Source organism: Pteropus alecto, unplaced genomic scaffold (assembly GCF_000325575.1).
Source record: "Pteropus alecto unplaced genomic scaffold, ASM32557v1 scaffold25, whole genome shotgun sequence".
Classification (NCBI taxonomy): Eukaryota; Metazoa; Chordata; class Mammalia; order Chiroptera; family Pteropodidae; genus Pteropus; species Pteropus alecto.
In genome coordinates, this window is record NW_006441955.1 from 35,670,694 (window position 1) to 35,694,847 (window position 24,154).

Genomic DNA, 24,154 nt, shown 5'->3' on the forward strand with positions numbered 1-24,154 from the left:
ACAGTATAGCAATTCCTCAAAAAATTAAACATAGAATAACCACACGATCCAGCAATTCCACTTATGGGAATACACCCCAAAGAAATGAAAGCAGGGACTCAAACAGATATTTGTACACCATGTTCATAGCAGCATTATTCACAACAGCCAAAAGGTGGAAACAACCTAAGTGTTCGTCAACAGATAAATGAATAAACAAAATGTGGCATACACATACAATGCAATATTATCCAGCCTTAAAAAGGAAGAAAATTCTGACACGTATTACGACTTGGATGAACCGTAGTGACATTATGCTAAATAAAATATGCCATCGCAAAAAGACAAATACTGTATGATTTTACTTATATGAGGTACCTAAAGTAGTCAAATTCAGAGACAGAAAGTAGAATGGAGGTTTCCAGGGGCTAGGGGAAGAGGAGAATGAGAAGTTGTTGTTTAATGGATATAGAGTTTCAGTTCTGCAAGATGAAAGATTGACTGCACAACACTGTGAATGTACTAATGTCACAGAACTGGATACTTTAAAATGGAAAACTTCATGTTATGTGTACTTTACCACAATAAAAAGAATGGACTTGGAAAAGAATAAGTTTTAAAAATAGGATCGCAGTCATCAGGGTAAAGATATAAGTCACTGTTCAGGTACAGAGGGAAGAAGAGACTATTTATTTATATATAAAATTATTTTCATATGGTACCTGGATTTCAAGTTCAGCAATGTGCTGCTGCAGTTCAGCCACAGCAGCTATGCTATCTGCTTCCCGGAGTCTCACAGCCATCACTTCTTCCTTATTCTAGGGTAGCAAACAAAATAAACCAATAATAAACCATATAATAAACCAAACTAATAATAAACAAAACATAGTTGAAATCTGTCTCAAAATTTAGAAAATAACAAATAAACCCATGATTAAATGAGAGAAAAAGCCATTATTTCCTGAACTTGATATGAAGAATACAGAATAGCATTCCATCTTTAAATATTAAGAAATACTACTCATATAAATATTGCCCAAATGTTTACAATCAAAAATTAACTTAAAATTATTAGGGATTGTGAAAGCTGTTAATTTTTTCATTGCAAGAATAATGATTGAGAACCTTTAACACATAAGTAACTAGGAAAACAAACATTAGAATATGGATACTAATACAGTATGTCAATGACTATTTACATTATACTACAAATAATAATAAATATTAATTATATCACAATTCTACATTAATGTATCTCTACCACCTCAAAACTTCACAAAGGAAAAACTCTTAAACCATATTTTATAATATTTATGCTAAATAATATTGATCCAGAAATAACAAAATATGAAGAAAATATGGTAGAGAAAAATAGGGCATACAAAAATATTTGCTCCTCCATTAACTTCAATTGAAATTTACCAATCACTTAGTATCAAGAATGTGTAACATGGTGACCATCCAAGAAATTTAGCACCTAACAGTAATATCATATAATATCAAAATTTAATATCAAAAATTTTAAAAATATTAAATGTAGTAAAAGTATAATAATTAAGCTTTTAAATGAAAATTTATATTCTTGTACCTCAGATATGATATTGGTACTTCACTTCAAGCAAATACTGCTTTAAATACCTTGCAAATGTGCATACGGCCAGAACATGTAATTTCTGTACCCAGTGTTGTGCTGATAAACACTTAACAACCAGCTCTCAGGTAGAAGTGTTCATGCATGCATGTGTGTGCGTATGTGTGTATTTGTACACACATGTGTGTTTATGTAAGTTTATTATAATTTATACATATTTTATAATAAACTGATATAAAGGATGTACAGTTTGAAACATACATATGATAAGATATTCAATACTCATTATTGTAAATTTTATCTAGTCAATATATTCTTACAAAATGCTTTCATTTATTTTTGCCAAACTCTTGTATCCATAAGCTACCTATGGCTGAAATTGAGGAATAAGTAAAGTATTGATATGAACACTGGTTAAGTATTTTTGTTTATGTTAGAAGATGAAAGTGAAATGAAGACTTGTGTTAGAATTTCACTTATTTGTCAATGATGGGAGCAAGTTTTTGCTGATTTGATAATAGTAACTAAATATAAGAAGAAAATCTCCTTAATATTTTGTGCTATTCACAATGTAAAGTCTGAAGGTACAACACATTCTTAAGCTTTAATCTGCATTATTAATTTAGAACAGAGTCAAAAACTTTTCCTTAAATGGCCAGATAGTAAATATTTTATTTTAATTTTATTTTATTATTTTTTACACCTACAGCACCTGGTCTTCCAAGGTAGTCTCCCATCCAAGTACTAACCAGGCCCAACCCTACTTAGCTTCCAAGATCAGATAGGACTGGGTGTGTTCAGGGTGGCACAGCCGTAGAGACAGTAAATATTTTAGACCTGAGAGCCATACAGTCTATGGTAACTTCTCTATATGCCGCTGGAGTGTGAAAGTTGCCATAGACAGCACATAAATGAATGAACAAGGCTGTATTCCAATAAAACTTTATTTACAAAAACAGGCAGCCAGGCAGATTTGAGCTATGTGCTATAGTTTGCCAACTCCTGGTCTACACAATCAACAAAACAATAAATCAAGCCCTGATATGTAGTTTGCCAATTTATGTCATATAAATATTTCTACCATGGTTTCTTTTAAGCTGCCAACATAACATGTATGAAATACTGAGTTGGGAAGAAATATGCAGTAGCACACTATGGTGTTTCCACCATACTGCTAAAACAGGTATAAATAACTTCAAAAGCACGGATAATAGTGAAATGCAAAAATAATCAAGAAGTGATGAAATCTGACTGTTTATTACCTTTGCTCTACCATAATTATGTTATATAACAATTTTAATATGGCTGCTTAACAACTGTGCCACAAAATTCCCGAAAATTTAAGAAATGGTTCTTATAACCCTTTATTAGTTGGCTCCAGTACACCAATGTCTATGTTTAATAAAATTCAAATCTTGTCTTGTCGCTCCCTTATTTTAAACACTTTAATGGCACTCCTCAAATCTTGAGATAACGTTCCAGGTCCCTATACTGGTGTCTAAGACGCTGTATGATTTGGATCCAGGTTCATGTCTTACCAGTATTCTTTTCCAGGCTCACCTCCAGCTAGAATGAACTTCTTTTAGTTCAAACGACATGTTCTTTTTCACTTCTAATCTTCACAAAAGCTATTCCCTTTACCTACTGAACTCTCTGTTACCTTTCCTTGACTAACTCCTACATATCCTTAAGAACCACTTAGCTAAGCTGCTCCTGAATTTGAACCACAGAAACTCTGAGATATTAGTGCTTATTAGTTTTAGAGGTGATGTGTTAAATAGCAATAGATAACTAATACATTTATAATCTACTAATTATATATAAAATTAGTTACCATTGTATAAAAAATTTTATTAAGTACAAAACCAAAAATATAGGCATCAATTTCCCCCTAATATTGTCCCCCTCAAATCTAATCATCAAGTCTTATCGTTCTCTAGAAAAATAGATCTTGAATTGACATATTTCTCTTTAGCTCCACTGCCAATTCCTGAGACCAAAGCTAGCGTCTCTATCCTCAAATCTCTCTCCCATTCCACCTTAAATCCATTTCCACACACAGTGGCATCTAGTCCTTTAAAAAAAAGTAATTACAGTAATTGCTAAAGCAACATCCCCTAATAAATGCTAGAATTAGTTGCTGAAACTTTAAGGATATTTGCACAGCCTCAAAACAGTTCCCACTGAATATATAATTATTGTGGTATTTTTAAGATACGTCCACAAATCCTTTGAGACTCTTTCCTTCAGGAGTTGTAGCTTAATGCTCACCTTGAACCATGGACTGGACTTACTGTCTTGCTTGCAATGAACAGAGTCTGAGAGGAAAGCACTTTGCAATGGAGAAAGCTGGCAGACACCAACTTAATCAAATGACAAGGTTAACAGCACTAGAAGTAATATATATCAATACAATATGCCTCGTGATATGATATGCTGAGAAAGACAATTCATCTCTGTATTCTTTCCTAAAATACCTTGGTCTAAGCATGAGAAAACATCAGATGATCCCAAATTGCGAGATATTCTACAAAAATACCTGACTAGTATTCTTCAATAGTCAATGTAATGAAAGATAAGAAAACACTGAGAAGCTGTTACAAATCAGAGAAGATTGAGACACAATGGGGGAAATGTGAATAAAGTCTGTAGTTTAGTGATAACATTGCACCAATGTTCATTTCTTACTACTGATAAATGTACTATGGTTATGTAAGATGTTAAAATTAGGAGGAGCTAATTAAAGTGTATATGGGGATTCTCTATACTACTTTTGCCACTTTTCTTTAAACATAAAATTATTTCAAAATCAAAAGTAAGAAAATCTGAAGCAAATATAGTAAAACAGAAAAAAAAAAAATGTTGCTTTCCCACTTAAAACCTTTCATTGGCTTCCCATAGTACTTTTAAGTGAAACCCAAACTTGTTACCATGGGCTATAAAAATTTACATGGCAGTAAGAAGTGGAATCCCAGCCTACCTCTCTGGCTTTAATTTATTAAGCCTTTCATTATACACAAGACTCAGCAACCAAGGTCTTTCCTACTTTTGGGTCTTGAACTCTGTGACCCTTTTCATGCAGGGATTGTCCCATGGCTCTTCACAAGGCTGATTCTTACTCTTCAGGTCCTAGCTCTGAAACCATCTTCTGGCACTCAATCTTTATTACCACTTCCCCTTAACTCCCATTGTACAGTATACCATTAGTAATAATCTTATCTATTTTTTACTTATTGTCTCACTAAACATTATGCTCACCTTCTTCACTACTGTATCCACAGTGCCTATGAGAATAACTGACAAAGAGAAGACACCCAAATATTTGATAAATATATAGGTAGATGCCATCATTATTTGAAGCCTCCAATCTTACCTCCTCCTCATCTCTTTGAGAATCACTGTCCTAGAATACGTAAATTACACCTATTTAAAATGAAAAGATTTGTCTACACGCTTTGTATGTAACACAATGAAGAAAAAGAAACTATCATGCCTACTGGTCAAAGTACAAAATGGTACAATCCTAAGGAGGATAATTTGACAAAATCTATGAAAAGCAAAAATGTTACTTATCCTTTGTCCAAACAATAAAATTTATAGGAATCTATCCCATAGAAAGTGTAGATATACTTCTATACATCTGAAATTATATGTGTGCAATGTTATTCACTATACTCTGCTTGTAGTAGCAAAACTGGGAACAGCCTACTTGCCCATGAACAAGGGCCCAGTTAAGTATCCTATAGTATATCCACGCAAAAGAAAACAGTGTACCTTAAAACTAATGAGAGGACTCTTTAAGGACTGATATTTAAGATTCTATAAAACATATGACAAAAACAAAAAGCAAAACATATAGTATGCTTTCACATAAGAAAGTAAGAAGAAAAATTACGCACTTTTATTTGTTAGTATTTGCCTAAAAGAAATTCTAAAAGGACATATCAGAAAATAATAAAAGCATTACCTGAAAAAAAATAAAAGAAAGGGTATGTGGTAGGGCCAGGAAGGGAATGAGATAGAAGGGAACAGGGGTGTTATAATATTATAATTATAGTAAAATGCTTTGATTGATTTTCCTCACTTAACATTATTTATTACACAATTTCACAAGTTTGTATAGAAATTAATATAACTTTTCTCATGAATATATATATATATACACACACACACACAGAGAGAGAGAAAGAGAGAGCGAGAGAGAGAGACAGACAGACAGACAGACAGAACTAGAGAATATAAAATATTTCTCTAATCTTCAAATTTAGATTTATGTAGAAAATCCCACAATCTCATTCCTAAAGTCTTGGGAGCCAGGTGTGTTATGGAATGTCAAATTTTTTAGATTTTAGAAAAGTAATAAGGTGTATAAACCATATATTAGTCTTTTTCAGTGGGATCTCAGGCAGCATCCATAATGAAACTGTATATTTTGATGCTCAACACAATGAAGCAGTTAAGTATAAATACCCATACAAGTGGGCTAAATAAAAATAATAAATGGCCATATATCAATTCAAATCAGGTTTTGCTTCCAGATGAATTTGGACCATTGACTTGTACTATTTCATCTTTAAGTGAGATATTCAAATTCAGTTACAGAGGGAAAATAAAGTTAATAGTAGAACAGCATCCTAACATTTTATATAAATGAAAAATAAAATGAACTTTAATAATTACTTATCAACAAATCTTAAGCTATAGTTATATAAAACTAAATGAAAATGAATCAGAGTTACTTAATGGAAGGGCTAACTTCCTTGAAAGTTAAGTTAGTTCCTGAATTATTGCAATGTAACAAGGTAAAATAAATACAATTAATCAGAATGTACAGGTGATAGAGTGACAATACACTGGTCATTTTTAAAATCTGCAAAAGCATTATAAAAAATTGAATAAATCAATATACAGCTTAAACACAGGGGAGATATGAGTCAGCATTTGTAATATACTTCACAGCTGTATTAATAAACAATTAAAAAATCTTTTAAATCTCAAAACAGTTCTTTAAATTCTCTAAAATTTTGAATCTGAGCCCATTGCTTAGATAAATTCAAAGAGAACAATTATTTTCATCAGTAAACTCTCCAAATATTTATTTCCCAAGAACACTTTACCTTGATTTAAAGGTGCTAAGGCATTTGAGGAGCAACATTAAATCCAGTAACAGTATTTTAAGGAAAAGTTAGACCAAAAATGAAAAAAGATTAAATTTAGTTCTCTATTAAATATAAGTCAGTACAGACATTATAGCATAATAAAAAGTCAGATATTAGTACAACAAATCAAACTGCTATGACTTCATGCCACATCATTTTATTTCTAAATTAGTTTAGTCATATCCTTCAAGAAGAGCTCCTCCTAAGTTAGCATGAAGTTCAGCACTGTCTACAGATTTCTGTCTGTGTAAATTGTAACAGCCATGCATATTTATTAGGATGTAATTTCATCTCTGGATTTCAGTGACACTGATAAACCACTCAAGCTTCACTCTTGGTTTTTAATGACACCAGAAGAAGTTGATGGAATTACAGCTTTATATGTGCCATTGAAAGTCTTATTTCTTATCACAGAATAATAAGGCTGAAATCCTTAAAGGGCATCATTCTTACTATCTCACCAAGGAAAGATGGATGTTTAGTTTATTTTTAAAATCCCATAACTTGTCTTCAGAAATCCATTCTAACTCTCAGACCACAGTCATCTCTTTAGTTATTTCACACACATACCCCGTCTCTTTCCACCCCACTTCCATCCCCCCTCTCTCTCACCACTGTTAATACTGTAAATTTATTTGAGAAAAAATGTACTTGCATTCAAATAATTTTTCATACTTTATGAATCCAAATACTTCATAAAAAAAGGAAAACTGATTAAAATAATGGGAAATGTATAAAATTTTCTCAACCCACTGGTACACATACACTTCTTTAGCTCTCTCCTCTATTCTGAAAACACATGTCAATATGATTGCGAACTAGTCACTATAAGGTACTTAACAAAGCGGAGGTGCCCCAACCTCTTTAAAATACTTATCTTTTTTGGTTGAGACATTAAAAGCTTCTGTTTTAAAGGACTACAGGTCAAAAGAAAATCTGTAAAGCAATACAAGTTTTTAACCAGTTAGTTAACTTAATTTCCTGCACTGGCATTTAACCGAGTAGTTGAAAATGAGGTTTCCTGCCAGAAATCCACCTCAGAGAAAGATGAGCTAACCTGGTCTGAAAGCAAGTTCAAGAAAATCAAGATCAAGAAAAGTGGGAAACAAAACTAGCATCTTTTGGCTTTATTTGGTTTTAAGATAATGTAATCAATGATGAGACAGTACAAAAAAAGGCATTTTATATTGACAAAAAAACCTAGCTAGTTGATTTATTTACCTTACATTCAATCTCTGCTTGTCTGCGCTTCGCCTCGCTTAATTGAGTAAGCAGTCCTTTGTTCTGCGCAGAAAGATACTGCACCTTTTCCTGTAGACTGATCACCTCTTGTTCTGCTCTTCGAAGATGGTTACTGTTGATCTGGTTCTAATAATTAAAAATATAAATACTCAGATTATATAGAGAAAAGGCCTGAAAAAAATTTCTATTTCTACCTACCCTTTTCATGCCTATACAACATTATAAAAATTGCTGTTATTATTAGTTATAGGTCAGTTTTATTCAACAAATAGTTAAAAACTTAAAAAAAATTATAAAGTTGCTTTTAAAATCAAATCACCCAAAAGAATACAAAAGGTCTATATCAGAAACTCCCATTATAGTTCAATTTACCATTTATACAATAAATATCTGTAAACTATAAGAGTGCTTACATAAAACTTAAAAGTATTAAATCTCTGAAATAAGCAATGTGGTACAAAGTGGGCAGATACAGGAAGATGATGAATTTAGCTCCTCTTTCCAATTCCCAAAATAAAGCACAGATTGACTAAAGGTACCATCAACATTTACTGATGTCAGGAAATGTTTCATGTACGTATCTACATTCCTCCAATGCACAGCAGAGTCTATTTTTATGGAGCATGGACTGATTTTGAATTCTGGCTTGTTATTGGGTGATTAAGCAAATTAGTTAATATCTCTGAGTATTTATTTCCTCATTTGAAAAATGTATAAAAAATACTACTTATTTCTCATTTGGTGGTCTTCAGAATTAAATAATACACGTAACAAGCTTAATGTATAGTAAGAACTCAATAAATGCTAGCTGCTTAGTGTATTATAAGGCATGCTAAATAAAACACATACACATATTCCCTGAAATGACTGACTTGAGGTCAGTCTATATTACTCTTTTCTTTTTCATTTTTTAATCAATGAATACTGTCTGTCTACAAAATTAAGAGCACCTTAGTACTGTACTCAAAATGTCTACGAGTCTTTCTACTGTCTTGCCTCCTACCACTAAAACAAATAATTACACTTCAGAGGTACATACCTTAAATATAAGCTGCAAAGAATTCCCACAGATAAAACTCCTTCCTGCACCCCTGAATACAATTCCATGATCCAAAATCACAAAACAATCATACATAAATAAAACCCAAGAAATGACTACGAGTGAGGAACAGGAGACTAAAAGAGAGCAAGAATAGATTTGTAAGAACTCTAGATAATAAAATCAGAGACTTAATATAAGTTTATGTTTAAAATTATTAGACATAAACAGAGGATCCAGGGATACAATGTAGCCTGATCGAGACTATATCAGAACAATAGGGCAGAGGTGTTCTCTGTCCCTCCAACTTCCTGTAACAGGTAACAGTGGAATACTGCTGGAGACCGAACCTCTTTGAAGCGTTGTACAAAGGAAAGACCTGCAGACATTGAGAAAACCCTTTGGCAAACCAGCCCCCAATCTAAAAATAAGATACTGCTAGAGGAATTTGAAGCCTGTGGTACAATGAGGTAACCACAGAAACGACAAACCTCAAACCCAGCTCAGCTCCTGACCATATTAACTCAAATCCCCCACATTAACATGCTAGCAGAAGAAAAGGTGTGCCCATTTCCAGGCATAAAAAATATTTATCTTAGTTTACTGTCCTACACAAGATATCCAGTTTTCACAAAAAAATTACAAAGCATAGGAAAAGGTAAGAAAAACAAAACACTGCACCAAGAGACAAAGCAATCAACAGAACGAGCCTCATATACGACAGATGTTGAAATTATCTCATAGGGAATTTAAAATAACTGTGATTAATATGCTAAAAGCTCTAAGGAAAAGGTGAAAAACATGCAAGATTAGATAGGTAATAATATCAGCAGAGAAATGAAAACTATAAGAATAGAAGTGTTAGAAATGATCAACACAGTAATTGATGTGAAGAATACCATTAATAGTTCACCAGACAATCCACCAAGTAGAAGAAAGAATCAGTAACTTAATTATCAGTTGACAAAAATATTTCAGGCAATAGAAACTGAAATACAAAGAGAAAAAAATAATGAGCAGAGGGTAGGGGAGTACAGAGCATCCAAGAATTGCTGGACACTAAACAATCAAACGTACATGTAACTGAAATCCTCAAAAAAGACAGTTTGAAACAAAAGAAATATTTGGAGAAATAAGGATCAAAAGTTTTCTAAATTTCATGGCAGACACAAATCCCCAGGTCCAAGAAGCTCAGAGGAAAAAAAAACAAAAACAAAAACACTCAAGTCATATCATATTTCCTTAAAGATACTATCCATTCCATCTAACTTTTCAAATTTCAAATTTATCACTTAAAGTTGTTCCAAGAATATTTTTTTAAAGTATTTTCACTGGATCTCTATTTATGTCCCTTTTTATTCCTAAGAGAATTTCTTTGCATCTTCTTTATTTTCTTGAAGTCTTGTAGAAATTTGCTTTATTTTACCAAACCAGACTCAAGAAGACACAGGAAACTTGAAAAGATTTATACCTCTTGAACAATTAGGACCCATAGTTACTATTCTCACAAAAGAAGACTGTTTAAAGAAATAAATTGCAGTATATATTCATGCGATGAGTAATTCCAATCTCACAATAAAATTTCTGAGAACAGAAAAAGATAAAATACAACCCAACTCATTCACTAAGCTTACTATAACCTTGGTACTAAAGCCAGGTAAGAATCTCCCCAAGAAGGAAAGTTATAGTACAATCTAACTTAAGTACGAAAAATCTGAAGTATTAAAAACCTGAATCCAGCAATGGGAATGTGTTGTATATGTCTCTGTGTATGTGTTCTATGTCACAAATTTGTTTGCTTTTTAGCACTTTAATAACTGTACCTCAATATAACTGTTCTGCTTTGCAATCTTATGTATTTCATTTTTAAATTAAATTTATTGGGGTGACATTGGTTAATAAAATTATATAGGTTTCAAGTGTACAATTCAATAATACATCATCTGTATATTGTATTATGTGTTCACTGCCCAAAGTCAAATCTTCTGTCACCATACATTTGACCCTTTTCCCTCTGGTAACCACTAAACTGTTGTCTGTGTCTATGAGTTTTTGTTTATTTGTTTGCCTTGTTTGTTTGTTGCTTTCAGTTTTATATTCCCACATATGAGTGAAATCATATGGTTCTCAACTTTTGCTGTTGAGAATGGCAGTATTTCATCTTCTAAGGCTTAGTAATAGTTCATTGTATATATGTACCACATCTTCTTTATCCCATTATTTATCGAAGAACACTTCGTTTATTTCCATGTCTTGGCCACTATGAATAATGCCGCATATATCTTTACGGATAAGTGTTTTCAAATACATTGGGTAGATACCCCGAAGAGAGATTGCTGGTTAATATGGTAATTCTATTATTTTTTTGAGGAACCTCCATACTGTTTTCCGTAGTGGCTGTAACCAATTTACCTTCCCACCAGCAGTGTATGAGGGTTCCTTTTCCCCCCACAACCTCTCCAACACTTGTTATTGCCTTGGTGATAACAGCCATTCTTACAGATGTAAGTTGGTATCTCACAGTGGTTTTGATTTGCATTTCCCTAATAGCTAATGAAGCTGAGCATCTTTTCATATGCCTGCTGGCTGTCTGTATGTCTTTTTAGAAGAAGTGTATTTTAATTTATGCATTAAAAACATTACTTTGAGAAGGGGTAAAAACATTATTTTGAGAAGGGGTCCACAGGCTACAGACTGCCAAAGGGGTTCTTGGCACAGAAAATTTTTTTTTTAAAAAAACCTGTACTGAAGAAACTCTTAGAAACATACTAAAGGAACCAAGTGCAAGAATACTCAGAGCAGCACTATTTATAATAGCAAATATTGGTACAAAGAGGAATGCGGCTCAATAAACTGAAGTATACTCCCTAGGTGGACTTTTCTACAAGTCACTAAAAATGAAGGAACTGGAGTGTATGTATTCAAGGACACATCTTAATCTATGTGTTGGATACATGGGTGTTTGATATATAAAACTCTTTTGATGACTAATATAGCATTACCATTACACAACACTGTTTTTAGTTATTTTTCTATTTTGCAATGAGAAAACTTCATGGATCATCCTCAGTTCAAGCACTGGCACTTAGGAACAATTCTTTTTCCAGCAAAATCCATCCAAATTCACACTCATTAGGCACAATTCAAAATACAAATTCCTCAGAAAGCCTTCCCCTAAACCACCTCGTTGGAATTAACTTTTTCCTCCTAGTCTTCATAGTAATTTCTAACTCTCTAATTACTAGATTTCTGAATTATATATTTTCTAGTTTATCAATATAACTGACATACAGCACTGCATAAGTCTAAGGTGTACAGTATAATGATATGACTTACATATATTGTAAAATGCTTATCACAATAAATCTAGTCAACGTCCATCAACTCATATGGTGAATTATATTTAATATAGTTTATGAATAGCCTGATTCCTCAACTATAAGATTTTTGAAGGTTGGACAGTACTTTGTATTCACAAGTTCTCAAAATCACGTTTGTTGATTTGATTCATTCACCTACACCCACTCTGAAATAAATCCTGAACGTGGCTTAAAAGCCATGTTTGCATCTTTAATATCTATACTGAGATAAAATTTGATTATAAAAATAAAACTTCCCATTATAAAAGCTAGATTTCTACTTGTCATTATCTTACTATTATTTTTAATTATTAGAAAATAACTTTGAACAACATAAAACAAAGTATTTCTATTCTAAAGTATTTACATATTCATTTTATCACGTTTAAGTTGGAATGATCGGTTTTTGCATGTAGGTATACAGAACGATACATGAGTTAACTATGCCCCCTACTGACTGAATAAGTATTGTGAAAATGAACTAACATTACAGAGAAGGGAGAAAACAGTCTACACAAATATATAATAACCAAATGTACCAAATGTACTGTTATACTGCAAACGGATTTCATATAAAGGACTTTTAAGATCTTAAATCAAGTATATTTAAGATAGGGTTTATTAGGGATAGGGGAACTTGAGAAGAAGGAATCATAATTTTGGAATTGACTGCTCAGTCACCACATTACACAACTTTAGGAAGCATCGTTCACATTATATTCTACATCAGTGATTCTCAAGTGGGGCAATTTTGCCCCTCCCAAGGGACATCTGGTAATGTGTGGAGACACTTTTGGTCATCACAACGTGGGGTAGGGAAAAGGGAGACACATGGTGCTACTGGCATCTAGTAGGTAGAGACCAGAGATGCTGCTAAAAATCTTAAAATGCAAAGGCCAGTCCCTACAATAGAGATTTATCTGGTCCAAAATGTCAACAGTGTTTAGGTGGAGGAATTTTGCTATATAAGAATATTCTCTCCCAAATTGTACAATAGGCAACAAAGTTAAATGGAGTTTTGTGACTTGCCTACATTTTGTTGAATGGGTCAAAGACATTAAATATCTGATATCAAAGAACACAAATTTTAGCCGTTTTTATTTGGGCTAGAAAACTGCAATCTAGACAGTTTCATATATACACCTTTTAGCTCTTGTCTAGGGATGATACATCTGTGCATAAACATTTGGTCTGCTCAAGGTATTTTTAAAGTTATTGGGCTTTCCATCATACCTGTGTTTCCATTTCCATCATCCTTTGTTTTATTTCTCTTATTTCTGCCTGTGTTTCAGCTTCTCTAAGACGAATGGTCATCAGTTCATCTTGTAACTCATTCACAGCATTTTTCTTAGGTGGATCTTTCCATCTCCCAGAAGTACGAGCTAAGTGGCGCTAAAACAAAAAATTATATTGCAACAAATATTGTCAGTATCAAAATAAGAGCTAACATTACTGAGCAATTATTTCAGGCCCAGGACTATGAGAGGTTTTCACATTATTTTTAACAAAGTCGTAAGGAAATGGAAAAAATGGAACTATTCATGAATTAAGGAGGCAATATTAGAAATTAAGAGTAGTCTCAAAATATCTGCGATGAAGGTTCAGTTTTGTTTCTTTTTAATTTCCACTTTAGTGCTGCCTGTAATTTATATCCTAGTGTTGGTCATCAGTTATTTTGGGGGGAAAAAAAGCCACAGCAATGTCAAGAACTAATTTCAGTCTTTGCTAGACCGATCACCTACCCCAAATCCACACCGAGATCATTATGCCATGTAGTTTTTGTTTTCTTCCCTCTCTCTCTTCTGTCTTATAGATTCTGGTTGTTTGTTCTCTGCCTCGTATGTAAGTAAATTTGTTGGCATATAACTAGCAAAATGTCTGATTTATTTTATGAGATAATTAGTTTTCAAAACAAATTACAAAGTTATAGAAAAATTTATATTAGTGTTAGCCTTCTGATATTTCACATTGAAAAACAGATATCAATAAAAGAAATATATACTATATACAAGATTATTTTCTTATAGTTTTTTAGAAAAAGTTATATAAATTACAATGGTATAACAACAACAAAAAATATAAGTTGATCTCTGTTTTATCTTTCCTTTAATTATAAGAGTTAAACAAGGTAGAAACAGCTTAAAGGTACTTTCAATTTATAAACACTCTCAATTTTGTACATTAAACGGGTTTTCTCATTTTAAATTTATATCCTAGTGTTGGTCATCAGTTACTTCAAACCCATACAAACTGGATATTCAGGTTTGACACTCTTTTTAAAAATCACATAAAATATATTGATATACCTGCCAGTGTTCCTCTAAATCCTTGACTTGTTGTCTAAGTTCTTTCAAACCCATAATAGCTTCTGCTTCTCTCAGTTTCACGGCAATGAGTTCTTCTTGAAGCCTTGCAATGTTATTCTCATCAGGAAAGGAGTTGTTTCTCTAAAGCAAGAGAAAATTTAATTTGGGATTTTAAAATTTAAACAATGAAATACAGCATATATAAATAAGAGTTATTTTGTTCTATATGTAATTATACTTAATTTTATACAGTTTTATTGAGATATAATTCACAAACCATAAAACTTACCCTTTTAATGTACACTAGTCAGTGGTTTTTAAGGTTTTTCACAGGGTTGCGCAACCATCATCACAATTTAATTTCAGAATATTTTAATACCCCCAAAAGAAACCCTATTGCCATTACTAGTCACTCAACATTTACCCTTCTCTCAGCCCCTGGACACTCCTAATCTACTTTCCGTCTCTATGGAGTTGCCTATTCTGGACATTTCATATAAATGGAATCATACAATACGTGGTCTTTTATGATTAGCTTCTTTCACTTAGCATGCTTTCAAGGTTCATCCCTTTTGATAGCAAATAACATTCTATTATACAGATATACCACATTTTATTTATTATCAGTCGACAGAAATTTGGGTTGTTTCTACTTTTTGGTTATTATGAATAATGCTGCTATGAATATTTGAGTAAAAGTTTTTGTGTAGACATATGTTTTTAATTCTCTTGAGTCTATACCAAGGAGAACTGTTGAATCAGATGGCAATTCTCACTTAACTTTTAAGATACGGTCAAACTTTTCCAAAGCAGCTGTACTCTTCTACATGCCCCCCAGGAATGTGTGAGGGTAATTGTACTTTATTTTGAGAATACAGAAGGTCTATTTGTTTAAAAGAATACTAAATCAGTGTTATAGAGCAACAGGATTAAAAATGTTTTTCAACATGCAATAAACTTACTAACCTCTGAATAGGACTCCAAATGAAGCATAAACATCATTTACATTTTTAAAATTTATGGAAAAGAATGTTCTAAAATCTGTTTTCTTGTGTTTTCTCATCATGTCGCTTTGGAAAGGGGTATAAAATCTCAGTATATTAGTCACTATATCAATAGTCATTAAATTAACACCAAGATGATCTAAATATTTGTTTCAAGGGTATAAGATTAGATTACTCTCCTACCATACTGAAAGACTCACCTTAGGATATAGGGTAGTCCTGTATTAAACTGCTCTGGGGAGTGACCAAGAGATCCTAAATTAGGCCCCAGTTCAAAAAAAAAAAAAAAATGTTCCTTAGATAAACAGGTACTACTGAAATATGAAGGTCTGAATCTATGAAATTTTCTATCTATAAAATAATTCATGGTGGACATGAAAATTTTAGCCAACAGAGATGATGGAATAAAGGATATTCTTGCCAACTACACATTTTTATGATGGACTTTATTTTCTCAATTGAAATCAAGAAATTGACTGCATCTGCATAAAAAGAGAATCCTGCATGAAGAAATTAACCATAGATAGCATGAAACCTTTCAATTTCCTTTCTACTCTATACCATGAATACCAACAAAGCTACTTAAGAAATCCATTTTTAAATTGGACCCAAGGGCATTTCTTTGTACTAAATATTCAAAATGGAGAGATCCAGATTCCTATCTAAATCACAGAGCCCAGAATACTCCTAAGTTAGAGACCAAATTTTCTGTATGCATTTCTCACAGCATTTTTGTTGGCTTTTTTTTGGACAAATAGAATAAATTTTCCAAAAATAATATAAAAATAGCAAGCAGATTTCTAGCAAAATTATTCCACTACTGATAAGAGTTGCGCCCTGTTCTATTTCATTAAGAAACAGTTAAGAATAACTTGTGTCTGTCATGTCCATTATTTATGAACCTTTGATTCAATAGCTAGATACTACCCATCGGTAAAAGGAACAAACTCAACATAGAGCCTAAGCCCTCAATGATTTTATAGATGAGAAAACAGATTCAGAGTTGATCCAGAACAGACTCTCAAGTCTGACGGTTACAAGAAACCTAAAAATGTTTCTATTTCTACTACTTATTCAATCCTTAAAGTTCTTTAGTGACCTTGAAAAGAGGTAAATTAGCTTCTGTAAAATACCTCAGGCTAAGATCTTCCTGTATATCCTGAGGTGGCTTATTGTGCCATGGAAAGTCGCAAGTTACACTCACATGAAATTTTCCCTGAAATGTTTATGTATTATATCTGACTTCTTACAGATGAAGATATTACAACAGTTAATTTCTATCCCCTAAGCGTCTCTTTTCTGACATTTAAATATTATTTAATTTCTATCCCCTAAGCGTCTCTTTTCCGACATTTAAATATTATTTACTTTCTATCCTCTAAGCGTCTCTTTTCCGACATTTAAATATTATTTATCCTGGTTGTTTTCCTCTAAAAGAATTCTAACGTCCATTTTACCCTAAAATACAGTACTCGAAGTAGTATGGCAACAGCAAAGAACAATTAGGAATATTTTGTTTCCCTTTCCTCTTAGTAACTAATATGTAAGGTTTCTAATGTGTAAAAACACAAAGTCCAATTTAACTGCTCAGTAAGTACTTAACAAATATCTACCACATATTTCCTCTAATTTGGGAGTAACGGCATTTATGTTGTTCTCACCTTTTCTATATCCAGGACCTTATCTTGCATCTCCTTTAGTGCACACTGAGACTCGGCTTCACTCAAACGAGCTTGGACCAATTCCTTCTCTAACTGTAGCACAAAGTCTTCACTGTAGTTGGAACTGCATTTATGCTACAAATTACAGACATATACTGAAACTTCACAAAGTATGAACATGTATATACAATTAAAATAAATGCAATTATACAATACAGTTAAGGGCAACCAAATAGTGAAAGTTTTATTTACCCAATGTTTTCAGCATAGCTCCTCCAATTAACTTTCCGATGAATAAAAAAGTCCACATTTGGCATATAAAGATGATCACATTATTAGGTATTGGTAACTAGTTATTACACTAAATAAATCTAATTTATAGAAGATAAATATCTCTTATCTTTCTATCCATCCAGATACTAAGATTTGTTCTGACTCTTTAGACCTGTACTGCACAACAGCATAGCCACTGGCCACATGTTGCTACCAAGCACTTGAAATGTGACTAGGCCAAACTGAGAAAGGTTTTAAGTGCAAATACAAACTGGATTTTGAAAATATGAAATACAAAAGGCATACTATCTCATTAATAATTTTTATATTGATTACCTGTTCAAATAATATTTTGAATACACTGAATTAAACAAAGTTATTAATTTTATCTGTAATTACTACTTTTAATATGGCATTTTAAAATGTATATGTGGCTCACATAACATTGGTATTAGACAGTACTATCATAGACTACAAAAGACAGGTACGCATTTACTGAAAATTCTATTTTAATCTAATAGAAATAAAAGCAAGGGATCCACAATGTGAACCATCCTAAATTCCAGGCAGAACAAAAATGTATTTTCTTATAGAAATATAGATCTCTATAAAGATATGCATGAAAATGATTGCTGGAAGCAGAGAAAACTGCAGATGCTGCATAAAGAAATTAACCATGAAAGAATGAAATCTTTCCATTTCCTTTCCTACTCTATAATGTGAATTCAATGCAGCCACTTAAGAAATTTCTTTTTAAACCAGTTTCTATACAGAAGTTGTTCTTTAAAAGCAAAAAGATATCAATTCACCACTATAAAAAACTTCCTAAAATAATCTATCACTTCACATTTAATTCATGTAGCAAAGTGGCAACTCAAAATTCCAAAGTAGAGTCATAGGGAGCAATCCCCTACTGAAGTAGCATGAGTAAAGAATTTCTTTTACTCTTCAATATATTAGGAACAAAATAGATGTCAAACTAGAATTCTATTAAAAAACCATTAAGTGCTTAATTAAAATATAATTGCCCTAGTTACCCAAAAAGATGTCATTTTTTTAAATGAACAGTTTACTCAGTAAACAAATGACTTTTTAATTCAATGTATTACACATTATTTCTCCTAGTAATTTTCTGATACTATTAAACCAATATTTCAATACAAGAAGTACATCTGCAACAGGTATATCGCTTTGGCAAAGACTTACCTTACCAAATAGGGAAAAATCACTCTTTTGGAATGACCATATCCAAACTGCAGGTATTGTAATTTTTGTTTAAATGAATCATAGTTATTTTTGAGTAATACTAGGTTTTTGTTTGTTTGTTTGTTTTGTTTTGTTGCCCTAATCTAAATACCTGACAACTGTAGTTCAGGTTTGTTTGCCAAGACTCTATATTAGGAGATCCCCAGGAATACATTAAACCCAAATGGCCCATATAAGAATAGACTCATTGATCTGGGATAAACCAACTGATCCAACTAAGCACAAAGAACTGTACTAATAGTGGGAAATTTTTTTTTTCAATAAAATTTACAAAACTTCTAGTTGTCCTCTGTTGTTAAAGGAACAAATTCTAAGTTCCATAGTTTATACATGTTATTTCCCCTTTCATACTTCCCATTTGTTCCTCAACCCACTGCAAACTAGCTTTAGTCCTCATCTCTTGATAAAACTGCTCTAATCACTGACAATATCAATACCCTGCAACAACATAAAAACTCAATGAAAGCCCTTTCTTTCAGCTCTTACCTTCACTAGACAGTCAACTGACTACTCTTACTTAAAACTTTCTCCTCCCTCAGATCTTGGGATGTTACTCTTCCATGGTTCTCTTGCCTATCTTCTCTGTCTCCTCTGCCAGTTCTACTTGATAGGTATCGATGTCTGTCTCTGTGTGTGTATCAATCAGTAGACCCCAGGGTTTCAATATTGTTTGTTTTCTCTCAATTTTTCTGTTAGTTTTCTCACTATGTGATTTCATCCACTGTCTATATAGTCTGTATGTTTAGGCAGTTTCACTGTCTATATGTAACAGGTATTGTCTATATATAGTCTACACAGGCAATAGATGAAATCACCAAGGAAGCATCTATAAAATAGCAAAAAGGGGAAAGTAGAAGGAAAGAGGGACAGGAAGAGGGATAGAAAACATACAGTAATGGAACTCCGGGAACAACAGATGATAGACAATATAGACAGAGTGATGACTCTCAAGTTCATATTTCCAGCCCAGATCTTTTTATTAAGCTACAGATCCTATTCACAACTTCCTAATGGTTTTCTGCAGCTGGTTAACCTCGTATCCATCTCACATTCAACATGTTAAAACTGAACTCCCCATCTTTTCCTGCTAACATATTTACTATTCTGCAAAGGATCCGACCATCTACCATATGACCAAGTCAAAACTTCCCCTCTTCTATTCAACTCACACCATTTAATCACAAAACCTTGGTAATTTTTCTTCCAAATATTTTGATATTGTCTATTCCTCTCCATCTTTATTGTCTTTGTTTCTATTCATGCCTTCCTCTTTCTTTGGACTATTGAAATAGTCCTATATATATCCCCTCCTATTCATTGTAGCACTTACAGTGAGTATTATTTAATATTTTATGTTACCTTCACATTGACTTGTAATGAATAAGGCATTTTTACAATTCCTCCACCTGGAACCTACTATTTTGAGCCTGAGGAAGTTTTGATTCTATGTTTATTAATACAGACATGTTACTGAAAATTATGCAAGCATTGATATACCTTTAAAAGTATTCAGAATGACTCTAACTTCACTAAGCCAATTCCATCCCATTATCAATTTTTCTATACAGCAATTATCCCTGTCCAATTATATTCTTATGCATTTTTATTAGACAAAAAGTATTTTCATTGGAATCAATTCCTAATATTGATATAGGCTCACTAAACAGATTCTGCATTTATTGTTGCAGCCTGGGGAGCTAGAAAAGACTCTATCTTTTGTTTGGCTGGTTGACTGAAACATGGACCAAAAGGTTGCCCATAATGAGTGAATCAGAAATGCTGGACATGCCTTGGTTTTATTTAGAAGGGAAAACTGGTGACAAAGAAATGTGAGGAAGATATATGTAAACAGACTTCTCTGAATGGGCTGAAAATGTGAAGACATTTGTGTCCCATGTGAATGCTCACCAAAGGGTGACTTCAGCAGAAGAGGATTTAAAAAAGCAGTTGGATAGTATGATCCATGCTGGAGATACCACTCAGCCTCTTTCCCCAGCCACTCCTGTTATTGCCCGTAGGCTTAAAAACAAAGCAGCCATTGTGATAGGGGTGGAGGTTATGCATGGGCTCACCAACATGGACTTTCACTCACCAAGGCTATGGCCACTGTTGAGTGTCCAATCTGCCAGCAGCAGAGACCAACACCAAAACCCTGATATGATATCATTCCCTGGGGTGATCAGCCAGCTAGCTACCTGGTAGCAGGTTGATTACACTAGACTGCTTCTATCACGGAAGGGGCAGCATTTTGTTCTTACTGGAATAGACACCTACTGTGGATATGGATTTGCCTTTCCTGCACACAATGTTTCTAACACAACTATCATCCATATACTTACAGAATGCCTTATCTACCAGCATGGTATTGCAAACTGGTCAAAGAACTCACTTCACAGCAAAAGTGCAAAGATGGGCCCGTGCTAGTGGAATTTACTAGTTTTATGTTCCCTAATATCCTGAAGCAGTTTGATAGAACAGTGGAATGGCCTTTTGAAGACTCAGTTACAGTGCCTGCAAGGTGGCAATACCTTGCAGGGCTGGAGCAAGGTTCTCCAGAAGTATGAGTACGCTCTGAATCAGCACCCAATATATGGTGCTGTGTCTCCCATAATAAGGATTCATAAAGACAGGCATCAAGAAGTGGAAATAGGAGTGACACCAATCACTGTTACCCTAGTGACTCATAAGCAAAATATCTGCTTTGAGACTTTATACTCTGCTGTTCTAGAAGTCTTAGTTCCAGAGGGAAGAATGCTTCCACCAACAGACACAACAATGATTTCACTAAACTTAAGTTAAGACTCACCTAGCCACTCTGGGATCCTTATGCCTCTGAAGCAACAGGCAAAGAAGTGAGTTATAGTGCTGGCTGAGGTGACTGATCTTGACTACCAAGGAGAAACTGGACTACTATTCCACAACGGAGATTAGGAAGACTATGTCTGGAATACAGAAAATCCTTGAAGGTGTCTTTTATTATTACCATGCCCCGTGATTAAGGTCAATGAAAAATTGTAACAACCCAATCCAAGAAAAATTACTAAAGGCCCAGACCCTTCAGAAATGAAGGTTTGGGTCACCCCACAAAGTAAAGAACCATGACCAGCTGAGGTACTTGTTGAAGGCAAAGTGAATAGAGAGTGAGTACTGGAAGAAGGTCGTCATAAATACTAGCTATGACCATGTGACATGTTACAGAAACGAGAATGGTAATGGTCATGAGTAGTTCCTTTTAATTTTGCTATGAATACGTTTGTGTATCTCTATCTCTATCTCCTTTCCTCTTATTCCTATATGTAATATTAAGATGCATTAACTTTATATCACAGTATTATATAAGTATTAATTTTACATAATAATATTTAAATTACAAGGAGAAAACATCACTCGAAGACTTTACTTCCTTTTCTGGGAAGGTGTTAGTGCATTTCTGGTTGTGTGTAGCATAATTATATATTAGGCAGAATTATGACCTTGCTATTATCTGTAAGTGAAGATGAAGTGTCATTTAAGAAGATATACACATAGGTACCAAATTGACAAGGGTTGGATTTGTGATGGTTAATTTTATGTGTCAACTTGATTAGGCCATGTGGTGCCCAGATTAAACACTACTTATAGGTGTGTCTATGAGATGGCTCCAGATGACTCAGTAGACTGCCCTGCCCAGTGTGAGTGGGCATTGTTCAACCTGTTAAGTGCCCAAAGAGAACAAAAAGCAGAGGAAGAGAAGACTCGTTTCCTTTCTACCTGCTTGAGCTGGGACATCAGGCTTCTCCTACTCTTGGACTGGGATTTACAACATCAGTTTCCCCAGCTGTCAGGCCTTTGGACTCAAGAAAGGACTTACACCACTGGGTTTTCTAGGTATCCAGATTGCAGACTGTGGATTGTGAGACTTCTCAGCTTTCATAATGGCATATGCCAATTGCTCACAATAAATCTGTATGTGTATATATCCTATTGGTTCTGTTTCTCTGGAGAACCCTAACACAGGGTAAATTTTACAAATAAGATTAAACTGATTGATTAGAGGTTTTATTGTTGTTGTTTGTTTTCTGGTCCATTTCAAATATGACCATTAGAGTTTCTGCAATTGAATTCTCTTTCTTCACAATTATTTCTACCATTTTCAATTTTCCCTGCTGAAACTTCTGTAGATTTAAATTCTGTCAGGAAAGTGATACTTGTAAAACTTCTGTCAATATTTAGTCTATTAAAAATTTTACCATATCAATTTTAGTTCTTTGTACATTTTGGTTTTTATTGCTAGCAATCTATGCCATTAGCCATACAAGCTGGTGGAATCATAATAATGAAATAATGTTAATACTAATCCTAATGATAGCTACCATTGATTGACCACTCACTATGTGGCAGGCATTATTCTAGAGTATAACCCCCTTAAGTCTCAACAACCTTCTCTTATACAAACTGTAGTACAGAAAAGTTAAGTAATTTATTCAAAGACATACAACCACTGAGTGGCAGGACTGGCATTGAAGTGGCAATGTTAAAAGATGCTGCTGTGGACTGTAAACTACCTGTTTTTTTCCCCACAGGGGGAAAAAGTGTTATTTATAAAACAGGTTTCAAAGTTTATGATGATAATAACGATGATGATAGCAGCTAACATCTAGAGTGATTATTATATGCCAGACAACTGCTCAGTGCTTTGTATTCTCATTTAACCTTCACCACAACTTCTTTTAAATTTATTACAGTTGATATACAATATCATATTAGTTTCAGATGTATAACATAGTGATTTGACATTTAAATATCTTACGATGTGATCACCACAGTAAGTCTAGTAACCACCTGTCACCATACAAAGTTACAATATTATTGACTATTTTCCTTATGCTGTACATTACATTCCTGTGACTTTACTAATAAGGTAACTAAAAAGTCTCAGTAAGGTCAAACAGCAATCAGCAGTTCTGTTAATTAGGAATATGAACTACAGAGCCCATGTTCTTAACATTTAAGCCATATAAGGATTGAAATAATATTTTTAAAAGCCTAATATATTGTCTTTATATGTACTGTTCTAAGAATTAATGATATATTAAAAATCTAAGCATCTAAAAAATTTTAAACATCTCATGCAATATTCTTATAATAAGAAATTCTTAGAAGAGTATATTTCATATTCAAATTAGTAACCTGGACAAATATGCAATTTGTTTTACTAAATGACAACTGTCACATTTATGGCTGATCAGTCAGCAAGGGTCACTCATTTAAAAGTTTATAAAAAATGAATAACTTC

The 24,154-nt window shown here is 33.3% G+C and overlaps 1 protein-coding gene and 1 pseudogene across 3 annotated transcripts in view; both read right to left on the reverse strand.

Annotated features, from left to right (window-relative positions):
* Positions 1 to 24,154, reverse strand: part of EVI5 (ecotropic viral integration site 5) — a 186,353-nt gene that overhangs the window by 59,326 nt on the left and 102,873 nt on the right. For all 3 annotated transcript variants that reach the window (XM_015595263.2, XM_015595262.2, XM_006919412.3), the window contains 5 exons: positions 17,341 to 17,475; positions 14,676 to 14,816; positions 13,603 to 13,761; positions 7,951 to 8,097; positions 702 to 797 (listed from right to left, as the gene is read on the reverse strand). In XM_015595263.2, coding sequence (XP_015450749.1) covers positions 702 to 797; positions 7,951 to 8,097; positions 13,603 to 13,761; positions 14,676 to 14,816; positions 17,341 to 17,475 — 678 coding nt within the window. The remainder of the gene's footprint in view (positions 1 to 701; positions 798 to 7,950; positions 8,098 to 13,602; positions 13,762 to 14,675; positions 14,817 to 17,340; positions 17,476 to 24,154) is intronic.
* Positions 2,271 to 2,389, reverse strand: LOC112485810 (annotated as a pseudogene).